The 24471-nt window shown below is 39.6% G+C and overlaps 1 protein-coding gene across 1 annotated transcript; it reads left to right on the top strand.

Annotated features, from left to right (window-relative positions):
- Positions 1-1781: 1781 nt before the first annotated feature.
- PGK1 (phosphoglycerate kinase 1) lies at positions 1782-24470 on the top strand. The gene is made up of 11 exons (XM_053579265.1): positions 1782-1963; positions 8797-8847; positions 12754-12909; positions 13023-13167; positions 15849-15952; positions 16615-16734; positions 20541-20655; positions 20901-21080; positions 22855-23032; positions 23306-23404; positions 23987-24470. Exons 1-11 carry the CDS (start codon positions 1899-1901, stop codon positions 24025-24027), a joined length of 1254 nt encoding a protein of 417 aa, XP_053435240.1. The 5' UTR covers positions 1782-1898; the 3' UTR covers positions 24028-24470.
- Position 24471: the final 1 nt, after the last annotated feature.

Raw genomic sequence — 24471 nt, forward strand, 5'->3', positions numbered from 1 at the left:
GCTTCCTACTCCCACAATAATCTAGCTGGAATGAAATAAGTGCTAAATGTGCCCAGACCTGATTATGGGAAGGCCAGGTGGCACACCCAGGCCTCAAATTTAGACTCATTTGGAATTAACTCCAAGGAGTTATTTACCAGTGAGGTTTCCCATAATATACAGTGACAAGATTGAAAGAAATGGCTGCTTCTCTTGTAACTTTATTATTATTATGGAGACAGGGTCCCACTCTGTCCCCTGTGCTAGAGAGCAGTGGTGCCATCACAGCTAGTTGAAATCTCAGGCTCCTAGGCTCAAGCAATCTTCCTGTGTCAGCCTCTGAGTAGCTGGGACCATAGGTGCATGGCTAGTTTTTCTATTTTTTGTAGAGAGGCAGTCCTGCTCTTGCTCTGGCTAGACTTGAATCCTGGCCTCAAGCCATCTTCCTGCCTGAGCTTCCAGAAGTGCTGGATTACAGGCGTCACCCACCATGCCTGGTCTATTTTATAACCTTAAATTTATGTTTCACTTGTGTCTTAGTATCAAGGTAGTATGAATTAATATTTTCCTGCATCTTCCCTGAACCTTCAGTGCCATACTTGGGAAATTTTTAGTTTCTGACTCAATTACCTCATTTCAGCTAACTCCTAATAGTGGCATCTGTAATACAGCAGTATAATATAGAGTATGGACTCTAGTTACAGGCTGCCTAGGTTTGAATCTAAAACTTACAATATCTGAAACCCTACACAAGTCACTAAATTTCTTTGACATTACTTCATCGTCAAAATGGGGAAGACAGTACAATACTTCTGAGTTTTGTAAGCATTAGTTAATACATAAAAAGTGCTATTATGTGTTTGTCATGCCATAACCAGAACGACTACACTGAACATTTTATTATAAAAAAGGCAGGGGTGCCGGGGGTGGTGGTTTACGCCTGCAATCCTAGCATTGTGGGGGGCCGACGAGGGTGGATTGCTTGAGCTCAGGAGTCCAAGACCGGCCTGTGCAAGAGCAAGACCCCGTTTCTGAAAACTAGGCGGGTGTTGTGGCGGATGTGTGCAGTCTAAACTACTAGAGAGGCTGAGGCAAGAGGATTGCTCAAGCCCGAGAGTTTGAGGTTGCCGTGAGCTGTGATGACGCCACGGCGCTCAACCTAGGGCGACAGTGAGACTCTGTCTCAAAACACACAGACACGCACAGGAAAAGGTAGGGCGGGATGGGGGGGCAGAGAGGACCTGGGTCTTTTCAAACATCTGAGACATCTCGATTATTAAGTAAGCCTTATGTAGCCGAAATCCACCTTGGAGAGCCGAGAAATCAGGGATTTTCAAAAGGACGTGCATTTGCATTGATGTAGGGCTGCCACAAATTCCACATAATGGGGGTGGTGGTGGCGCTTTTCCTGAAGTAGTCGTCTACTCTCACAGCGCTGCAGCAGCTTCGGGCTCGACTTCAGGGGGTGCCGGGGGAACGCGGCAACCACAGCCCTGGGGCAGCCTATACTCTCCATGTTCATCCGCAGGGCCAACCAGCTCCCGGCCGCTGCACAAACTAGCCCTTGGTGCCACCTCCAGCCCCGCCCATATCAGGAAAGTTCACTGCGGCTGGTGGCGTGCAGGACGTGACAAATAAAAGCAACACGTCTCGCCAGTCCCGCTAGCAGACTGACAGCGCCAGAGAACAATGGTTGCGCGGGCCACTTTAGGCTGTGGCTAATAGGCTGCAGCTCTCTCAGCGTGCCGGGAGTGGCGGCCGGGAAGGGGCGGTGCGGGAGGCGGGGCGTCTGGGGGAGGTGCGGAGCGGTCCAGATCCCTTAGGGACTCGGCATTTTGCACGAGTCCTGTGTGCGTGTCGGCCGTGTTTTCCGCTAGTTCTGAGTCTCCCCAGCCTCTCCCACGCGCTATATTGCCAAAATGTCGCTTTCTAGCAAGCTGACTCTGGACAAGCTGGACGTGAAGGGGAAGCGGGTCGTTATGAGGTAATTCTGCACTTCTGCTTATGCGCCCTAAGGGCTTTGCCTCGAGCTCCTTGGCCCTGGCCGACCGACTTTATTTCCTGTTTGCTAAAAGTTGGTTTTAGCTGTCGGCTGGGCCCCAGGGTTCTTAGGCTTGTAGGGCGAGGCTGTCCTCCGTTGTAGCTGAGGCTATGCACAGGGACAGGTTTAATGTTTCTTTAACTGAATTTCTCTCATCCCCGGAAGCAGCCAAAGTCACCCTTTGGGGATGGATCCCACTGACGAAGGGCTCATGATTCCAGGGCCCCGTTTTAACCTATGCCAATTGTTGAAGCACAATTCCATTGCCTCCAAATCCCAGTCGGGGAGGTGAGACTTAATGCTTAATCCTGAAAAATCTCTAGGTCGCTGGGAAGGAACCTTGAAAGGTCATTTGGTTAATTTCCTTTTCCTCACGGTCCTAGACCATCTCAGAGGAATGAGAAAGGGCCCACATTACAGAGGTCCCTGTACAAAAGGATATCTTTCTCAGATGATGTTGGTTTAAATGTTCAGGAGTAGAACACTCCTAAAGAATTTGGGGTGGGCGGGTAGGGCGGGGCCCACCTGAGGAGGCCCTGCTGAGCTTATGTAACAGGCCTTTGCTGCCCTACAAGTCTGCTGTTGGACTCTAGGCCTTGGCGTTTGTGTCAGGATTGCAACACACGCTGGGTAATGGTAGAGCAGGGTGTGGCTGCTCATAATTGCTGTTCTCCAACCTCACCCCTACATGAGGCTAGAGAAGCAGGATATTAGAAGTGAGGAATGCTCCCCATGCACTTTGATGTCTCACCCTGTTCACTTTCCATCATGGCTTCTCCTTTATCTGCCAGAATAGCTAGTGTATGGAGCTTTTGCATTTATCATTTTTTTAATGTGGTACATTTGTGTATGTCAGAAACAAAGTATAGGCGGATGGTTATGTATGTGATTATCTTGATTTCATATTACTTAGACAGGTGGTGTTTTTTAGAGGCCGTAAGGGTTTACATTGCTTGTGTTGTGCAATTTTGACCCTTTTGGGAAGTGGTTGATTGATGGGCAGGCATGTGAAGTGTGCTCCAGTCCCTTTCTCAATGTGGGCTGGTTCAGGTGAGGGCATCTTTTGGATATTAACAGACATGTAAGTCAATGGGGGATCTCCATTTACCCTAGCTTTATGAGGGCACTTATCCTAAATGTACACCTTGTTCTCTAATTTCTTTATGGGAACATTAGGTTTTTTAAGGTAGTCTTTTCTGTCTTGCTGTGAAGATAGGCAAAAGAACCCAGTAGCATATGTTCATAAGAAATACCTAGTGTCTACATTTCCCTAAATGTCATGGGCCTTTATAATCTGGACAGAGTAGGAGTCACAGCCATCCTAACATTAGATAAATGTCCTTTCTGTCCCTCATATGATCCTAAGGAAAGGAGATAGATCCTATTAAAAAAAATACAGGACAGTTGCACGTTGTCATGCAACTGGCTTTTAGGTTTTAATTATTTTTACCAAACTCTTTTGTGTTCAAGACTGACCTTTCCAGATTCATGTACCAGCTGAAAGACAAAGAGTGGGACATCATTCTGGTCACTTTCCTATAATTACAATCCTGCGCTTTATTTTTTCTCTCCTCAGGGAAGCTGGCTTGAGTAATTAACTGGACTGGCTGAGGGTGGGAATGGACTAGGAGCTTATCTTTTTCTTTCCTCTGTGCCTAATATAGTTTAATTTAACACACATTAACCTCGAAATAACTGGCTAGTTCTGTTTTGCTGATGGAAAAAATGACCTGTTAAAGGTTACTGGACTTGCAAGTTGGTTGGCAGGGCCAGGACTATAATTTGGATCTTCTGGACTACCAACCAGATCTCCAAATACCCAGACCTAATGAACAAGGACAGGTTGAAATAGACCTTTTGTCTGCTGAAGTTTTCAATTAATAGTTTTAGTTTTCCCCTGTAATGTGGATAAATTCCACTTAATTAGCCTGAGGACAGAAAGTTACTTTGTTCCCTGATTATTAATGTAACTCTTGAATAGAGAGTCACATTGTACCCTTACTTTTTGTGGGAGAGGGTGGCTAGGAAGCCATCCAGGTGTCAGCTCAATTCCTTTTTGCTTCATTGCCTTTATGTGGTGGCAGCATTTCAGAAACGGGGCTAGCTAATAAGTAAGTACTGGCTTTTTCACTTGTCTCCTTTCTTTGTCCTGTGGAAGGGAACTCTGGGACTGGCTGACTGTTCTGGTCCCCTTGTTTGAATTGCCAAGAGAAATTATCTATTGAGGGAATTGCAGGTAGCCAGAAGCCTCTGGTTAATTACCTACTAGATTCTATCTTAGTTGTTTAGGACTCCAGTTGACTTTACAGCCTCTTTGAGCAAACTTCTGCTTATTTTTTGTGGTGTCATTTCCTTCCTTTTTTTTGCAGGTTGCCTGATTGTGAAGCATTTCCCTTTTGCTTGTTTCCACTTGTGTTTTTTTTTACCTCACTGGTTTTCATTAACTTGTGGTAACTTGTTAAGAAACAACTTTGATGTAGTGGGAAGAGAAACAGAGAGGAAAAACTGACAGTAGAGAGAAAAAAAAAGTCTCAAAGGTAGCCATAATATAGCAAGTTTCCAGTCAAGCAATGATGGACATGGTTCCTTTGTTTTTAATGGAATGGAACATGGAATCCAAAATGTCAGGTGATAGAGACATAATATTCTTATCTAACTAAGTCATTATTTTTTAATGTTTTATTTTGAAATAATTATAGATTCACAGAAGATTGCAAAGTTAGTACATAGTCTTGTGTTCACCCAGTTTCCCCCAATGAATAGGTTTTACATAATTATAGTACAATATCAAATGTAGGACACATACATTGGTATAAAGTAGCTGTGTAGTTCTATGCCATTTGTCATATGTTGATCACCACTGTTTGTAAAATTTTATCATTCCAAAAATACTATATAAATGGATTTACACAGTATGTAACCTTTTGGTATTATTTTTTTTCACTCAGCATAATGTTCTCAAGATTTATCCAAGTTTCACATGTATCCATAGTTTATTCCTTTGTATTGCTGAATAGTCTTCTGTTGTTAAATGTGTCATAGTTTAACCATTTATCCATCGAAGGACATTTGACAAGGAATGTGTCATAGTTTAACCATTTATCCATTGAAGAAAATTTTCTTTTGGTATAATTACAAATAAAGCTACTATGAGCATTTCATGTACAAGTAAGGGTATGGTGTTATTTCTCATGGGTAAACACCTAGGAGGGGAATTGCTAGGCCATATTTAATCTTTTGAGGGGTTTTCCAGACTATTTTCCAAGAGGCTGTACCATTTCCATTTCTACTAGTAGTGCATAAGTAATCAGTTTCTCTGTATCTTTACCAGCATTTGCTGGTGTCAGTATTTTTTATTGTAGTCATTTCTCTTTCTTTCTTTTTCTTTTTCTTTCTTTCTTTCTTTTTTTTTCTTTTTTTGAGACAGTCTCACTTGGTCACCCTTAGTAGAGTACTGTGGTGTCTTACCTCACAGCAACCTCAAACTCTTGGGTTCAATTGATCCTCTTGCCTCAGCCTCCCAAATAGCTGGGACTACAGGTGCCTACCACACCTGGCTAATTTTTTAGAGATGGGGTCTCACTGATGGTTGCTGAACTCATAAGCTCAGGCAATCCACCTGCCTCAGCCTCCCAAGTGCTGGGATTACAGGCGTGAGCCACTGCGGCCGGCTTTGTAGTCATTTTTCATTAAGGTGTGTGTGTAGTGATAAATGACTTTATGCCTGAGGCAAAGCTTGGGAGTGTTTCAAGGAAAACTTGAAGAATTTCCTTAAAGAGTTTCCTTTCCTTCCTTGTGGAAAAGGAAGAGGTGAAATTTTACATAAAATGAAACACGTAGAATGTGTAGGCAAGAGCAGTTCCTGTATTGGAATTCTCTGAGGAGAAACTAAAAGCAGAGATGTTGTTGAGATAATCCAGAGGGCAGTGAGAAAAGAGTACAAATCAGTTTTTCTCAGTAAGCTGAATTCTAGGTAGCTTGGTTAGATGAGACAGATTCTTAAGTATCTATGTCTAAAGAATTTCCCTCCTGTAAGTGTCTGGAGATAAGTAGTGGCTTGACAAGGAGTGTCTGGTGTTCATCCTATTGCCATTAACCCTTTCGAGCATGGGAATTCTGGGAGATTGCATGAGGGAAAATGACCTATGACAATGTGATACTCTGTCTTCTTTGGAATGTATTTTAAGGCTGGCAAGGGCCTGTTCCAGGTATTCATAGATGTTTAGAATCAAGTGGCCTGAGACAAAATAGAGTATATATTTTTCTAAAAGCATACTGCCTTTAATTTTGAAGTCTTTTTTGAAAAATTTTTTAATATAGAATTATTTCCCTCAACCCACCTTTGGAAAGACTGCTCTGCAGTGAGGTATATTGGAGCTCAGGCCCAGGGGGTATAGGAAATTGGTGGTCTTCTCAGTAGGTCTTTAGGATTTTATAATTTTCTACTGGACCTCAGCCTTAGAGGACAAGGGGTAGTGAAAAAGCCAGAGGAAAAAGATGGAGATTTATGGTCAAGGACAGCAATAGTTTTGACTAGTTATGCTAGCTGTTTTTAGTAATAGTTGATATATCTTTCAAATCACAGAATTACATTTTGGAGAAGCATTAACATATATAATAATAGTCAATACTTTTATGGCACTTAGTTTGTGCCAAGTACTCTTCTAAGCACTTTACATATTGTTTATTTAATTCTCTCAATAACCATGAGGTAGCTACTGTCATCTTCATCCTATAGATGAGAAAAAAGTCACTTAAGCCTTCAACTGCAGAGCACTCAGAAATGAAACATGCCGGGGCAGCGCCTGTGGCTCAGTGAGCAGGGCGCCGGCCCCATATGCCGAGGGTGGCGGGTTCAAACCCGGCCCCAGCCAAACTGCAACAACAACAACAAAAAAATAGCCGGGCGTTGTGGCGGGCGCCTGTAGTCCCAGCTACTCGGGAGGCTGAGGCAGGAGAATCGCCTAGGCCCAGGAGTTGGAGGTTGCTGTGAGCTGTGTAACGCCACGGCACTCTACAGGGGGCCATAAAGTGAGACTCTGTCTCTACGGAAAAAACAAACAAACAAACAAACAAAAAAAAACAAAGAAATGAAACATGCCATTGGGAGCTTGTAGCAATCGCAGACAGAAACTCTTAAGGATACATAACGATACATGGACATTCTTTGGTTTCTTACTAATCAAAATAATTTACCTAAGTTTTTTTTTTTTTTGGTTTCCACTATTTGTACAAATAATTTCAGGCACAACAGTGGAAAATACTGAGAATGAAGGATATACTGTGTACAAACTCAAGTCAGGTAACATACCAGTAACATGTGTAGGCAAATTTTTATTTGCAAAACAAACACCTAGAGGCATCATTTGCACCAAACAAATGTCTTGTTTGAACACCCATAGGTGTTGTTCACACTCCAAAGGTTAAAAATGATCTTGGCAGCCAAGCCACACATCATTGTTTTCAGTTATGTTGAAGTAGGCTGAGGTTTTTTTTGTTTTCTATTTTTTATTTTATTTTTTTATTAATTAATTAAATCATAACTGTATACATTGATATGATCATGGGACATCATACATTCGCTTCATAGACCATTTGACACATTTTCATCACAATGGTTAACATAGCCTTCCTGGCATTATCTCAGGAGTTCAGGAGAATTTGGCTCTTAAAAAATGGCAAAGCAGTAATCTCTTGAGTAAGAAAGGAGAGATTGCAGTAAATTATTTGTGCCATCTTGATCACTTCCCTTCTAATTGCCTGTTTATCAGGTGGGCTGAGGCACATGTCTTACCTTTTCCTCTCAGGCTTTTGAAAGAGGCTATCTTATCTGTGGCTCAAAGGGGTAGGGTGCCGGCCTCACATGCTAGAGGTGGCGGGTTCAAACCCAGCCCCGGCCAAAAACTGCAAAAAAAAAGAAAGAGGCTATCTTATTTATATTGTATTGCTTGAAGGATAGTGTGTGAACTTCATACTATACAGTGGGCTATTTTTTGTAGCCTGAAGGCCCCAGGCTTTCTTCAAAAATAAATGATATTCTCTTGTTGTGTTTTGTTTTAACCAATTTTTTTTTCTTCTGAGTGATTTTAGCTTCACAAGGACACCGAAATAGTTTATAAGGAATCGGAATCAAAATGCATTCCTTATAGTTCCTCATCCTTCTAGCTGTTACTCAGATACTAACATGCCAGGCCTGGATAGAAATCTTTTTAGATGGAATTGTATTTAATTTCCCAGGTCTTCAGGGCTAGTTCCAATATGATTTAAGTTAGGTTTTATTTTTTTAAACATTTATTTTTAAAGATATGTACCTAAAAGGGCACAAATCATAAGCTCAAATATTACCACAAAATGAGCATATTTGTGTGATCCCTTAGGTCAAGGAATAGAACATTAACCAGAATCCCTCTGTTTTTCAATCCCTACTCTCTCCCTTCTTCTTCCCATGACTGGTAATTATCTTAACTCTTTCTTTTTTTTTTTTTATTAAATCATAGCTGTGTACATTAATGTGATTATAGGGCACCATACACTAGTTTCATAGACCGTTTGACACATTTTCATCACACTGGTTAACATAGCCTTCCTGGCATTTTCTTAGTTATTGTGTTAAGACATTTATATTCTACAATTATCTTAACTCTTAATGCCACTGATTAACTTTAAGGTGAGATATGAATTTCCAGCTTAGTTAATTGGTTCATTAAAAGTGCCTCTCCTAATTTTTGAGGGAACAATAAATTGATTCTGGCTCTGAGCCTTTGTTTCTTTTTTAGAGTGGACTTCAACGTTCCCATGAAGAACAATCAGATAACGAACAACCAGAGGTAAGGTCCCTGGCTAAGCCTTGAGTTGTTTTAAAATCTGTGCGGGTGTGGGTATAGAGGATGAAATGGTTTTCCTTTCATTTTGTAGAAGTATAGCAACGTAAGCTATATGATTTTGGCTTTCCATCAACCTACCATCTGGTCTGCTTTCTTACTTATGAGAATACAGAAATATAAAAAAAAAAAATCCTAAGAAAGTGATTCCCCTCTCCCTGTTGTGTAGAAATTTAAAGAATTTGGAGTTACTCAATTGTAAAGAATATAAAACTTTAAGGTTACTTGGTTTTTCTTGCAAAATGAAAAATTGTGCAAGAGAAAGATTTTTCAAATACCAATAATTATTAAACTTGAGTGTAGTTTCATAAACCTTTCTTTCAGATGGCCCAGATAAAATGAGTTTTTGAGAATTTTGATTTACTTTTCTTCCTAAAACAAAAAGGAAGACACTTCAGAAATAACATTTTTAGTCAGTTTAGCTGCTCTAAGTTTTTGGATCCTAGAGTCAGAAACAGAAATTTTAAGTGATAGTACTGTGTTTGCTTTTGACTATATTATAAAAAAAGTTTATTATTTTCAATTTTAAATGAAGGGTTTGGGCTGGCAAGGTACTTTGAAATGATCTAGATCAGTGCTGTCTAGTAGAAGTATAATGTGAGCTATATTTTATTTAATCTGGTAAGCCTAAAATAATCATCCTAAAATTTAATCTTAATAATCATTAATTAAAAGGACACTTAACATTTTTTGTGCTATGTCTTCAAGATCCAGCATTTAAATTTTACGCTTATATCATGTTTCAATTTGGACTAGTCAATGTTTATAGTACTCCATAGGCACAGGTAGCTAGTGGATATTCTATTGGACAGGTCTAGACCAAGAACATTTTCAGGTATCACTCCTAGAATAGAGCCTGGTGTTTTGCCAAACACATTCCTGTTGCATGATAAAGGTCTTTGTGTAAGGCAGCTCTGATCCTTCTTGATTTTCATTATTCTGTAGCATACAGAAAAGATTGTAAATATGCTTATTAATGTATTTTAAGAGTAAAGAATAGAAAATATGTCTGAGAATCTTCATTTTCAGAAATCTGTGGAGTTGATTAATGAAATGAAACATTAGAAATAATATAACTTGATAAGAGTCTGAAAACTCAATTGGTTTCATTACACAAACTTTGTATGTGATACAGGTTTTTATTTTTTTTATCTCCTATGAGAGTTTATTGTTGTTTTTTTTTTTTCTTTTGAGATGGAGTCTCACTGTGCTGCACAGGCCAGAGTGCCATGGCATCAGTCTAGCTCATAGCAACTTCAAACTCCTGGGTTCAAGTGATCCTCCTGCCTTATCCTGGCAAGAAGCTGAGACTACAGGTGTCTGCCACAATGACTGGCTAATTTTTCTATTTTTGGTAGAGACAGGGCCTCATTGTTGCTTAGGCTGGTCTCAGACTCCTTAGCTCAAGGGATCATCCTACCTTGGCCTCCCAGAGTGCTAGGGTTACAGGGGAGCCACTGCTCCTAGCCACAAATAAGTTTTTATGTCTCCTAAAAATAATAAGATAATTTTAGAAATACAAGTAGGCTTTATATTCCATTCTCTGCTGAAATGCTACTGATTAGACTTTCCCTGACTTTCCTATCTAAAATCTCCTTCACCATTGTTCCCTAATCATTCTTATCTCTCTGTTTTGCTTTATTTTCTCTATATCTCTTATCACCATCTGATATATTACTTATGTGTACACACACATTTTTTTAACAGCAAAGAAAGAGTTTATTCCACATATCGCTAAGTGGGGAGACTGGAGAAAATTCTCAAATCTGCTTCCTATATTTGTTTATATCTCTCTTTCCATTAGAATTTCATCTCCATGAGCCATGAGAGCAGTGATAGTTTTCTTTCTTTCTTTCTTTTTTTTTAAACAGACTGTCCCTCTGTTGCCTGGGCTAGAGTGTGTTGGTTTTATTGTAGATCACTGCAACCTCATACCCCTGGGCTCAAGTGATCCTCCTGCCTTGGCCTCCAGTGTAGCTGGGACCATAGGCACGGGTGGCTAATTTTTCTATATATTTTTTTTTAGTAGAGGCAGGGTCTTGCTCTTGCTCAGGCTAGTCTTAGACTTCTGAGGTCCAGTAATCATCCAGCTTTGGCCTTCCAAAGTGCTAGGCCTACAGGCATGAGCCATGGCCCCTGGCCAGAAATGGTTTTAAAAATTTTATTCTATTTATTCTTTTTTTAAAAAAATTGTTCTATTTTATTCTAATCCTAGAATGGTGGCTGGCACAAAAAAAAAGCATTCAATAAACATTTGTTGAATAAATGGTTTTCTTATTTAGCTATTTATTTATTTATTAAATTATAGCTGTGTACATTAATGTGATCATGGGGCACCATACACTAGTTTCATAGACCTTTGACACATTTTCGTCACACTGGTTAACATAGCCTTCCTGGCATTTTCTTAGTTATTGTGCTAAGACATTTACATTCCACATTTACTAAGTTTCACATATACCCTTGTAAGATGCACCACAGGTGTAATATCACCAATCCCCCTCCCTCTGCCCACCTCCCCCCTCCCCTCCCTTTCCCCTTTACCCCTATTCTTAGGTTGTAAGTGGGTTATAGCTTTCATGTGAAAGCCATAACTTAGTTTCATAGTAGGGCTGAGTACATTGGATACTTTTTCTTCCATTCTTGAGATACTTTACTAAGAAGAATGTGTTCCAGCTCCATCCACGTAAACATGAAAAAGGTAAAATCTCCAACTTTCTTTAAGGCTGCATAAAAACCCCAAGTGCCCATCGATCCACGAATGGATTAATAAATTGTGGTGTATGTACACCATGAAATAAATGGTTTTCTTTGTTATCAATTTGAATTTCTTATAAATTGACAAAAATGGAAAGTTAGAAGGTTTGTAATAAAACTTAAATATTTACAGGAAGTTTAATTATTTTTGATTGAATTATAATAAATGTGATACCTTATGGAAATCAAGTTCTATATAATGCATTAATTTTTTCCTACAGAAAAAGGTGACTTAGGATCTATAATAGGTAAAGAAATGTTACTACATATATTTCATTTTATTTTTTTTCATAAATTTCCTTTGATGGTTTAAAGATTTGGGAACTTTATTCTGTAGTCATATAAGAAGGATGTTTCAGGGGTCCCCTAAGACCACCCATATAGCCCATAGTGATTAGTAAAGACTCAACAGTTCTTATGGTTGAAGCTTATTATAATGAAAGAATATATTACAGGATTAGCAAGGGGGAGAAGACACAGGAAGAGTCTCGAGAAATCCATGCATGGGTTTCCAGTGTCCCATGAGGGGACACATAGAGTGTCCTTTCTTTGGCAGTGAAAAATGCATGAATTGGTACAGTGTTTGTACCTAGAAAAGCCCATTAGAGACTTAGATTGAAGATTTTTATTGGTTACATAGGTATCCTTTACTACTAAAATCCCAGACTTCTGGAGGAGAGCGGGTATTCAGCATAAATCACCTTGTTTGTATGTATAGGCAGTCCAGGAACAGTGAATATCCCTTGTCAATTAGAGAACTGAGAGACCACTTTGAAAGCCAAGTTCCTAGAACCAGTCAAGGACCATCCTTGTATGTAGGCCCTTCTATAGATATAACAGCTTCAGGCCTGTTGTATTAACTCGTCTGCACAAAGGGCAAATACATGGTGAGATTATATAATCCTAGGTGTAGGGTTGGCATTATATTTAATTTCCTCCTCTGAGGATCACCATTGAGTTGCTGACAGTAGATTTATTTGAAGGAATTTGGAGAAGAAAAGGGGCTTTATGTTTTATGAGGCCATGAATAAAATAGTGTCCACTGATTCCTAGGAATAACTTTGCTCTTTATCTGCTGTCTGTTTTTGGTTGCAGGATCAAAGCTGCAGTCCCAAGCATCAAATTCTGCTTGGACAGTGGAGCCAAGTCAGTTGTACTTATGAGTCATCTGGGCCGGCCTGATGGTGTCCCCATGCCTGACAAGTATTCCTTAGCGCCAGTTGCTGTAGAACTCAAATCTTTGCTGAGCAAGTAAGTGCCATGCTCAGGTACTGGTAGACTTTGTAGGAGGAGAGGTTGTCAAGCATGTTGTTACCTGTTATGAACTTTTGGACTGCTCAAGTAACATCTCTTACTTTTCCTAGGGATGTTCTGTTCTTGAAGGACTGTGTAGGTCCAGAGGTGGAGAAAGCCTGTGCCAACCCATCTTCTGGGTCGGTCATCCTGCTAGAGAACCTCCGCTTTCATGTGGAGGAAGAAGGGAAGGGAAAAGATGCTTCTGGGAACAAGGTAGGACCTGTGATTTTGATATTATTAGGGGTGAGGCCTAAGTTTGTAGGAGACTGTGACTGAAGAATAGAGAAAGCTGATATTATTTTTTCCTTAGATATCTTTTTATTGAAGTATGACATATATATAAGTATGCACAAATGCATAGCTTGATGAATTATCATAAAGTAAATCTACTTGTGTAACCACTGCCCAGGTCAGCACATAGAATATTACTGTCATCCCAGAACCCCTCCTTATTCTCAAGTGGTTTTGAAATACTTTTGGAAAACATGTAATATCTTAGGGGTGTAAGAGTATTCAGTGAATGTGATGGTCATGATGATAATACCTTGGATTTAAGGTATTTCTTAAAACGTATAAAGCATTTTCCTTTAAATCTCTTTTTAAGATGAAGTGAAGATAACATATTATTTCATAAAGAAACTGAGTCTCAAAAAAAGAAACAAGTTTCAGAAAGGCAGTACTTAGAGTAAAGTTAGAGGTGGTGGTCCTGTTTTGGGTTTTAGAGCTTAGTCCATTAGTTCAGCAAACTTTTTTCTATAAAGGGCCAGCTAGTTAATAATTTCGGCTTTGTGTCATACTGTGAGTTACAACCGCATATGCTCTCTGTAGATACTGCTCAACTCTGTTATTGCAAAAAAGCCATAGATAAGTCACAAAATGGATTACTATGATCTGACAACCAGAATTCAAATATTAAATGATAAAGCTGTTTCTTTAAGGATGATTTTGAATTTGCCAATTGGCTAGAAGGAATGTCAAAGGCCTTTTTTAGTACTTTCCACTCTTCTGGTCTTTAGTGTCTTGGAGAACAAGATGCTTTAGTTGTCTTAGTCACTTTTGGACCTCTCACATTTCTAAAGGTCTTTAGCAGTTTCTTTTCTTGGTGCCACAGGCCCTGGTATTGCCTTTTTCTACCTTTGGCATGGTCTTGCTATCGCAGCAGGAGTCAAATGCCAACCTAAAATATAGTGTCCTTTTAAACTGGAACTCAAGGTACATAAACACTAGGTCTTAGAAATGCCATGAGGCAACTGGCAAATGAAAGCAAAACCTTTTATTTGGGAAATGGTGAACTGACTGTCCTAGTTTATGACTTTTTTTAAAAAAATTGACTTGACATTCAGTTTCTAATGGCTTTCAATACCTTGTCCCGACCCGCGGGACAGCAACGGGGGGCCGCAGGAACCACCTAAAGGAGAAAAACAAACAAGGGGTGCGAGAAAGGGAGACAAGACAGTTTTCTGATCAAGTCTCCAACTTTATTGAAAAAACTTGTGCCTTATAAGCATTACGGGGAAGGTGGGTGGGTCTTGTTGGGAGGTTCAGAGGAGTTGTTAACTGGGGATTGGCTAGAGTAAGTAAGATGGGGCATAAGGTGATTGGTTGGCTAGTTGCCAGGTAAAGTTACCGGGAAAAGGTAAAACTGTTTTTTACTTAAAAAGGAAGTAAGGCCAAGCTGTACCTTATATGGCTTCCGACAATACCTGAAATTGCAGAAGCCAGTCATAAGTTCAAAATGGACTAAAACAAAACAACAAAGTGAGGACATAAAATTTTTATTTATCCAGGGTGCCCTCATTAATCTTTTAGGAGGACTCTTTTCTAGCTATCCTGTTTCCCCAAAAATAAGACATCCTCTGAAAATAAGACCTACTTACAGGAAAGATAAGACGTCTCCTGAAAATAAGACCTAGCTCATCTTTGGGAGCGCACCTTAAAATAAGACAGGGTCTTATTTTAAGACACAGGGTATTGGCAGGTCAAAAATCAGGAAAACCCCATTCTTTGTGGGAGCCTTCTTTACCTCCCTGATACATAGGATAGGAGTGGGCAGTGACTAAAGTGAACACTGCCCTGTGTTGTGTAATCTTCTGTACTATGTCCTCCTTCATTTGGTTGCTTCCTGTGCATCTTTGCTTAATCTCCTGCCAGACACTCTTCATTTTGCTTATCCTACCATCTTACTTTTTGTCCCCTTTGGGGTATCCCTGGAAGATGAATTGACATTTCAAAGCTCTGTGTTTCACTTCTACATTTTTCCTCTTTTTGACAAGTGTATTTCTTGTTTTCTCAGATGCCTAACTTGTAGGGAAGGTTATAAAATACTTCCTAAATTTACCAATATATGTGTAATAGTTTCTAAAGTCCTTTTCTGTTGTCATTTTTCCATCTATCTTCTGTCTCAGTTTTCCCTCGATTCTTTTATGAGGCATATGAAGGAGGGCAGAAAGACCTTGGTAGCCAGCAGCTTGAGTCAAGTATAATACTGATTTTCATATGTGGTATATATTAAAATGAGGAAGTAAGTCAAGGTAAGGGGAAAGAATGTAATCAGAATCTTGGGCTAGAGGTCTGGGTAGAGGACATTGGGATGTGATTAGCTTTATGTGATTATAGATTAAGCCATGGTTTAGGAACATTAGGTTTGCAATTTGAGGGATGGTAAAGGAGAGCAAGAACATACAGAAATGACCAAAGGGCCTTGAATATTTATTTATAATAACAGATCCTGTTGCAAGTTGTAAAAAAAAATGCTGTCCTATCAACTAAGGGTCTTTAGAGATGTTCATAATGACTCTTGGTGGTATGAAATACTTTTATAATTGTTTTTGGAGCCATTAACATTTCCTGTTTGGTTTTTCCATTTTTGTTTGTTTTTTCCTTTTTTTCTGTAGGTTAAAGCTGAGCCAGCCAAAATAGAAGCTTTTCGAGCTTCACTTTCCAAGCTAGGGGATGTCTATGTCAATGATGCTTTTGGCACTGCTCACCGAGCCCACAGGTATCAAGAACCTTGTCAGATTCTAGGCTGAGAAAAATATTCCTGTTTACTTGAGCAGCCCAAGTTCTGGGTTGCATTTGGAGAGTTCTCTATTCTACTGTGATTCTTTTAGATTCTGCCTTTAATTAGAACTAAAGGCAGAAGCTAAAATTGGAACTAAAATTGGATGCTCTTGTTGAATATCTTTGATATAAAGAGAAAATAAAGGTAAAAGTGTTGGCAATTGTAGTGCTATTTATGGAACTTCCAGAAGAAGCTGCTCTTTCTTATTTTAGATATTTTGTATAGAGTTCTCCCCTTGTGAATGTTATGAAATCAGACTCTTATGCTGTCAGTAACAAGCAAATTGGGGAATCTTATCCTGCAATCATCAACCAACCAATTACTTACTGTGATTAAGGCCTTGGACTGCTGAAGATCATAAATTGAGTATCTTAAATTCTACCTATGTTAATTGCTTTTTACTCTTTCCCTTTGACCTTGAACTATTAATTAAAAACTTTATCTTATACCAAAATGTTTTTTTGTTGCAGTTTAGGATGGAAACCATGGTTTTCTGGAGTCTTAGAAATGAAAGTATTTTAGTGATCAGGAGCTGCCCTCTAGGACTGGGAGGAGTGGTAGGGATTGACTAGAATTTGAATGTCTTTGGTCTTTTCTAGCTCCATGGTAGGAGTTAATCTGCCAGAGAAGGCTGGTGGTTTTTTGATGAAGAAGGAACTGAACTACTTTGCCAAGGCCTTGGAGAGCCCAGAGCGACCCTTCCTGGCCATCTTGGGCGGGTATGAAGAACTCTTTAAGATAATGATTTAAGTAGTATTTGCCTGGTAGTAGGGTATAACTTGGGTAATTTATTGTCAGATAGCATAATCACACTGGGTAACTAAGGAGATTTAATAAAGGAACTATATACAGAGGTAAGAGTAGGGTTTAGGGAAACCACAAAGGGATAGTGCAATAATTTGGAGCTAGCAACAACCATTATCATCACTAGGCCTGAAGAGACAAAGGGACAAAATGGTTACCACAATCCAGAGAGGGTAGCTAGTGTGGAGAGGACCATCTGATGGGAACTGTAGCCTCTGGTCAGGGACATAGGGATAGTCATCAGGCAGGTAGGAAGCTAGGGAAATAAATACTATGATTGCCTTTTAGGCTTCTAACTAAGGCACAACTCCTACCTTCAGTTGGCTAAAACCCAGCTGGAAGTCAGAGGGCAAAGGAGCTCCTTGATATAGTCTATGCAGGTCATACTCCTGGGACAGAACAGGGTAGAGAAAGAAAGTAGTACTGGGTGGAAAAATAGGAAGGATCCACCATAGGTGCTTATCTAACAATTTTGAAGGGGTTGAGGCTTTCACATACATACAACCTAGCAGGGCATAACTATGTGTTTTTAGACCTTATGTCTCAAAATCACATACCTATTTTATATTTTCTTTTCACCTATGGGAAAGGCAGTGATGTGGATAATGACTTTCCAATGGCTTAGTTAAAAACATAAATTTCAGAATTGAAGGTCAAGAGGGTTGAGAGGATAAATTTTAGGTGATAAAATAGGGACAAGGAATTGGGACTACTTGGAAATAAGATAATTTCCTTTGACTGGACATGGCTATTCTTGGTAGTCGCTCCTTTATGACTGGAGGACCATGATCCTTCTATGAGGAGAGGTCTCCTCCTCCATGGGATACATCCAGCATTTTCTGATGAAAATTCACTCTGAAATTGGGTGTCAATTTCAGTTAGTATAGTTGCTTTCTAGGCTTCATGAGCCCAGTTTCAAGGTCCTAAAAGTAACTTGGGTGGATATAGGTTCTTTTATCTTGTTCTTGTGAAAAGGTATGTTTCTGGAAGGATTCCCCTTCTTATGTAGCTGGGTGATAAATGTCAAGACTTTGATCTTTGCTTCCTTGGAAATTAGGATTTGAGCTGTCTTGTTTTGTTCTACTTTCAGTAGACTTCAATATGGGAGTGAGTGCCACCTAATGGTAATGGTTAGGATTTTAGACTCAGCCTGAAATAGCTGTTGGGAAAGTTGATGTAGAATTTTTTTTTTTTTTTTTTAGCATTCCAAATTGTATATAAAATCAGCACATTGTACCCCATAAATGCATTAATGTACACGGTTATGATTTAATAAAAAAAATTAAGAGAAAAAAAGAATTGTTTTTTCTTGCCACTTTTCTTATAGTCTGAGTCTCCCTAGGTCCATTAATAATTTTGGGGAAAATTTTATATTTTATTAAAAAAACATTATTGTAGAAATACTCAAACATATACAGAAGTTGAGAGAATGGTCTAATAAACTACCAAGTACTCATTACTCTGCTTTAACAGTCAGTTGACATTTTTGCTGATCTTCTTTCATTTATGCTTTAACCCTTTTTTGTTAGAAGTATTTTTAAGCAAGCCTTACACATCATATATTTTCATTTATACAGGTTGAGTATCCCTTATCTGAAAAGATTGGGACCAGAAGTATTTTGGATTTCTGATTATTTTTAATTTTTGAATATTGGCATTATACCTGGTGGCCATAAAGTTTGTGTACAATTTAAAATAACTCTCTATTTTAAATTGCACACAAACTTTATGGCCACCATGTACTTACCCAGTTGAGTATCTCTAGTCTAAAAATGCTCCAGTGAGCATTTCCCTTGAGTATCATGGAAAATGTTTTAGATTTTGAAGCATTTGAGGTTTCTGATTTCTGGATTAGGGATACTCAACTTGTAATACTTTTTGTTTTTTTGGAGACAAGGTCTTACTCTGTTGTGTGGGCTACAGTGCTGTGGTGTCATCGTAACTCACTGCAGCCAGCCTCGGGCGTCTGGGTCCAGTTGATTCTCTTGCTCCAGCCTCCCAAGTACGCTACAGACATGTGCCACCATGCCCAGCTAAGTTTTGTATTTTTTGTAGATACAGGGTTGTGCTGTGTTACCCAGGCTGTTCTCGAACTCCTAGGCTCAAGTAATCCTGGTTCAGCCTCCCGAAGTGCTGTGGATGTCAGCCATTGTGCCTGGCCCAATAATTCTTTTTTATGCATTGTATACTGATAAGGAAATGTCCTTTACATAACCATCATATCTTACAAAATTTATAAGTTTTTTTTTTTTTTTTTTTGAGACAGAGTCTAACTTTGTCTCCCTGGGTAGAGTGCCATGGTGTCATAGCTCACAGCAACTTCAAACTGTTGGGCTCAAGCAATTCTCTTGCCTTAGCCTCCCAAGTAGCTAGGACTACAGGTGTCTACCACAATGCCTGGCTGTTTTTAGAGATGGGGTCTTACTTTTGCTCAGGCTTAGTCTGAATTCAAGAGCTCAGGCAATCCATCCACCTTGGCCTCCCAGAGTGCTAGGATTACACTCATGAGTCACTGTGCCCAACTAATTTATCAGTTTTGTTAGAATCATCTTATACCCAGTCTGTATTCAGATGTTCTTGATTATCTTAGATATTTACAGTTGGTTGGTTTGACTAGTGAAGTCTGTGCATTACATTTCATTATTAGTTATCTTTTATTCTATAATAGTTCCCTCTTCCTTATTATTTTCAATCTGTTGATTTGTTGAAAAGACAGGCCTTTGAGCTATGAATCAACCTATTCTTTAGGTTCTTTTCTCACTTTATTTATTCTTGTATATATACATATGTGTGTATATATGTACACATGTGTATGTGTGTGTATAATGAATAGTCCATTTTTACCTTTGGTGACGTCCAATCTTTACAACTGAAGTAATCAGTCTCTTGCTATTCCTTCCTCTCACATGACTATTGTTTCATACTTCCATTTCACAAGTCTTAGCATGGGGTCTCACAGGGTAGTCATTGTACTGTTTATTGAACGAAGAATAAAATAGATCTAAGGTGATTTTTCTATGTAAGTGGGATTTAGATACATGGGAATGTTTATGGAAGGCAAGCTGTTACTTTCTCATTAGTTGGATCTTTTTTCTCTCACAGGGAGGTGAAAGATGCATGTGTTTATTGTCTTATTTCCTTCCACTAGAAAATAAGCTCCCAAAGGGTGGGGATCTTGTTTTGCCCATTGCTGTTTCTCAAAGACGTAGGACAGTGCTTGGGAAGAGTAGGTACCCAGTCAATGTGTTGAATCAGGTAGTCCAACAGAAAAATAAATGCCTTAAAGCAGATGTCTTAGCAACTAGGCATAGAGTGGGAATTTAGACTAGGAATATATTTTTCTTTCAGTGTATATTTGTTTGGTGTACGGTCTGATCCCTATTCTAGGGTAGCAAAGTTCTGAGTGGGCTCAGGGATCCCACAATTAGCTATCTTGACTCTTTTAATTTTGTTAGGGGGATGTGTAATAGACCTATTTGGAATCCTTGGTTTTTAAATTAAGAGTAGCTCTTTGTCATCTGTAGTTGTAACTTTAAAGGATTTCTTAGAAATGGATCGACCTTTTTGAGTTGGAGTAACAGAGGGCAAAGTTAGGCAGTACTTTTGTTACTTTGGGACTTTTCTGTCTTCCTCTTTGATACAAAAACTCATGGTTTATGTAATACCACTTCCCTGGCCCATCGTTTGTTCTTTTAATGATGATTCTTGTTTTCCCTCCTAGAGCTAAAGTTGCAGACAAGATCCAGCTCATCAATAATATGCTGGACAAAGTCAATGAAATGATTATTGGTGGTGGAATGGCTTTTACCTTCCTTAAAGTGCTCAACAACATGGAGGTAAGAAACCAATGCCAAGTGCATGTGAAATAGCTCTTTGAGATGATAATAGGTTGTTTAAATTTAAAAAGAAAACTAGCTTCTGATATGAGCCCTAAAAACTCTCATTTTTATTTATTTTGGCAAGTTGCTTGTCTTTGCATTATTTCTTTATATTGTGTTGTGTCTGGTTTTTATCTGCTTTGTGAGGCAGTTTTGTTCTTAGTATAGAGGCTGATCTTTATCATCTTGGATCTCCTGTATAGATTGGCACTTCTCTGTTTGATGAAGAAGGAGCCAAGATTGTCAAAGATCTAATGTCCAAAGCTGAGAAAAACGGTGTGAAAATCACCTTGCCCGTTGACTTTGTCACTGCTGACAAGTTTGATGAGAATGCCATGACTGGCCAAGCCACTGTGGATTCTGGCATACCCGATGGCTGGATGGTGAGTCACTGGGTAGTTGGTGGTATGAGTGAACAAAAACTTTGGTATCATTCATTTATTCATTCAGCTAACCAATAACCATTTAAAAACAAATCTCTATAGGAGATCTCTTTCAGAGAGGGCTGTAAATCTTGCAGTGAGGCCCTCCTTGTGGGAGAATCCCTGAGGGAGAAGCAGTGGCTTACTGTTGTCTTCATCAATAATGTGGGGGCATGTACTTTCAAGGTTTGGGTTCTGAATTTTTTTGCTACATAGAAAACTATATAAGAAAATTTTCTTACATGAAAGCATTAGGACAGTCGAAGTATACTAATTATAAGGAAGGAAAATATATGTGTATATTAAAGTCTAATATAAATAGTTGATTTTAGTGTTTTATACATATTATCATTTTGATAATTGTATAAAATTGTATCATGTTGAAATGCTAGTTTGCTTAGTCATTTTCCTTTTGTTAAGCATTTGCCTATTATTTGTTCAGTGCTTCTTGGGGTGTGGTCCCAAGACTATCAGTATCAGAATCATTTTTGGAATTTGTTAAAAAATGCAAGTTCTTGGGTCAGGCACAGTGGCTCACCCCTGTAATCCTAGCACTCTGGGAGGCCGAGGCTGGTGGATCACTTGAGCTCAGGAGTTCGTGACCAGCTTAAATAAGACTGAGACCCTGCCTCTACTAAAAATAGAAAAAACTAGCTGGGCATTGTGGCCGGAGCCTGTAGTCCCAGCTACTCGAGGAGGATGAGGCAAGAGGATCACTTGAGCCCAAAGTTTGAGGTAGTTGTGAGCTATGATGCCATGGCACTGTATCCAGGGCAACAGGGTGAGACCCTGTCTCAAAAAAAAAAAAAAAAATGCAAGTTCTTGCTAAAATAAGAAATGCTAAGGGTGGGACCCAGCAGTTTGGGTTTGAAATAAGCCCTCTTGGTGATTTTGATGCTTGGGAAAGTTTGAGAACTACTGATCTAGTTCAGTGTTTCTCAATCTCAACATTATTGACATCTCAGATGATTTATGTTGTGGGGGAATACTGTTGAATTATAGGATGTTTAAAGCATCCCTGGCCACTAGATGCCATAACTCCACTCCCCTCCCTGCCCCCCAAGTTGTAACAACTAAAAAATGTCTCCTTACATTGCCACATATCCATTGTTAAGGGGCAGAATTGACCTGGTTGAAAAGTATTGATCTAGTTATTTTTGCTATCATAAATAGTGTGGCTAAGAATGTCTTTATTAAATAACTTTTAAGTTTTCCCTTAGACTTTATCTTTCGTAAGGTAGAATTTAGGTCACAGGGAACAAACGGGTTTATCATTTAATATTTTTATTTTTTTACTTTTTTAAAACAGAGTCTCACTCTGTTGCCCGGGGTAGAGTACTGTGGCATCATAGCTCACAGCAACCTGAAATTCTTGTACTTAAGCTATTCTCTTGCCTCAGCTTCCTGAGTAGCTGGGACTGCAGGTGCCCACCCCCATGCCTGGCTAGTTTTTTCTATTTTTAGTAGAAAGGAGGTCTCTGTTTCGCGCTCAGGCTGGTCTGGAACTACTAGGCTCAAGTGATCCACCAACCTTGGCCTCCCATAGTGCTGGGATTACAGATGTGATCCACTGCATCCAGCTGAGATTTATCATTTTAAAGACTGAAGGGTATGATTTGTTTCTAGAAGCTCCGATGTTCAGCTTTGAGCTTAGAGTTTGGCGGAGGTGGTATTTGTTCCTCTAAGAAGCTTTTCTTGGTAGCTCATTTCCCTCTTTTAACTCTCCCCCGCGCAGGGCTTGGACTGTGGTCCTGAGAGCAGCAAGAAGTATGCTGAAGCCGTCTCTCGGGCTAAGCAGATTGTATGGAATGGACCTGTAGGGGTATTTGAATGGGAAGCTTTTGCCCGGGGAACCAAAGCCCTCATGGATGAGGTCGTGAAAGCCACTTCTAGAGGCTGCATCACCATCATAGGTAAGGGGGCCTATACAAAGCTGGTACCACTGTAAGCTGGCAGAATTCTTATCAAAGAAGAGTAGAAGGGAATGTTTTACTTAGGTCTTTTCACTCTGGGCAAATCTGGAGAGTTAAGCATGTGGATAATTCATGGAGAATCCACTTAGTGAAATGGAGTTGGGTGTTCATCAGTTACCTTTTGGGTTGGAGAGCCCTCTGCCTTGCAGTTTTGGTGCTAATCCCTCTTTTCCTTTCTCTCCTTTCCTTTTTTACCTGACTTTCATTTAACAGGTGGTGGAGACACTGCCACTTGCTGTGCCAAATGGAACACAGAGGATAAAGTCAGCCATGTGAGCACTGGGGGTGGTGCCAGTTTAGAGCTCCTGGAAGGTGAGGTTTTTCCCTGTTTTTGGCATATTTGTGCAGTGAGATAGAATGGAGTAGAGAAAGTTAGTAGGTAGTTTTGTCATTAGCTGGGCGGTAGAGATAGAGGAACTTCAATAAAGCTCCTGACATTCAATTGAGGTGGGAAGGGCCAGATAGGAACTTGTGCTCAAAGAGATCACTCTAGTAGACCTAAGACCCAAAATCCAAAAGTTGTCCAACTCCTGGCCGTATATCCTAAAGCAGAACTGACAAGAAGATAGAAGGGGGGATAGAGCTGGGTGTGGTGGCTCACACCTGTAATCCTAGCATTTTGAGAGGGTGAGGTGAGGATTGCTTGAGCTCACAAGTTCGAAACCAGCCTGAGCAAGACAGAGACCCATCTCTACTATTAGAAAAACTAGCCAGGCTTTGTGGTGGATGCCTATAGTCCCACCTACTCGGGAGGCTAAGGCAAGCTATGACTCAATGGCAACTCTACCCAGGGCAACAGAGTGAGCTTCTGTCTCAAAAAAAAAAAGGAGCTAGATCTGACTTAGTGGGTGCTATAGTAATGTTCTCTCTCTCTGTGTGCTCTCTCAAAAACAGGTAAAGTCCTTCCTGGGGTGGATGCCCTCAGCAATATTTAGTACTGTCCTGCCTTTTGGTTCCTGTGCATAGCTGCTAAGTCAACTTAGTGTTTTCTGCATCTCTACTTGGGATTAGCTGAAACCTCCTTCATGTCAAGATTTAGTTATTATCCAAGAGATGCAGTGCCAGGAACTTAAAAACAGTTGCACAGCATCTCAACTTATCTTTACTGTACCCTGGATTTGCCTATATTTTTCAAGATCCTGTTTGAATTTCTTAGTGACTAAACCGTTGTGCATTCTAGAGTACAAATATTTATATTTGGCCTGTTAAAAGAAAGTGAGTTGTGTTAGTTAGCTTAGTTCTCTTTTTGCAGTAGCTTATTCTGATTAGCTTTGTCACTGTTTTACTACTCAGCATGGAAACAAGATGAATTCCAGTTGAAGGTAGGGAGACAAAGTCCATGATCTGTTAAACAAACAATAAAAATATCCATTGAAACT

This window comes from Nycticebus coucang, chromosome X (genome assembly GCF_027406575.1).
Source record: "Nycticebus coucang isolate mNycCou1 chromosome X, mNycCou1.pri, whole genome shotgun sequence".
Classification (NCBI taxonomy): Eukaryota; Metazoa; Chordata; class Mammalia; order Primates; family Lorisidae; genus Nycticebus; species Nycticebus coucang.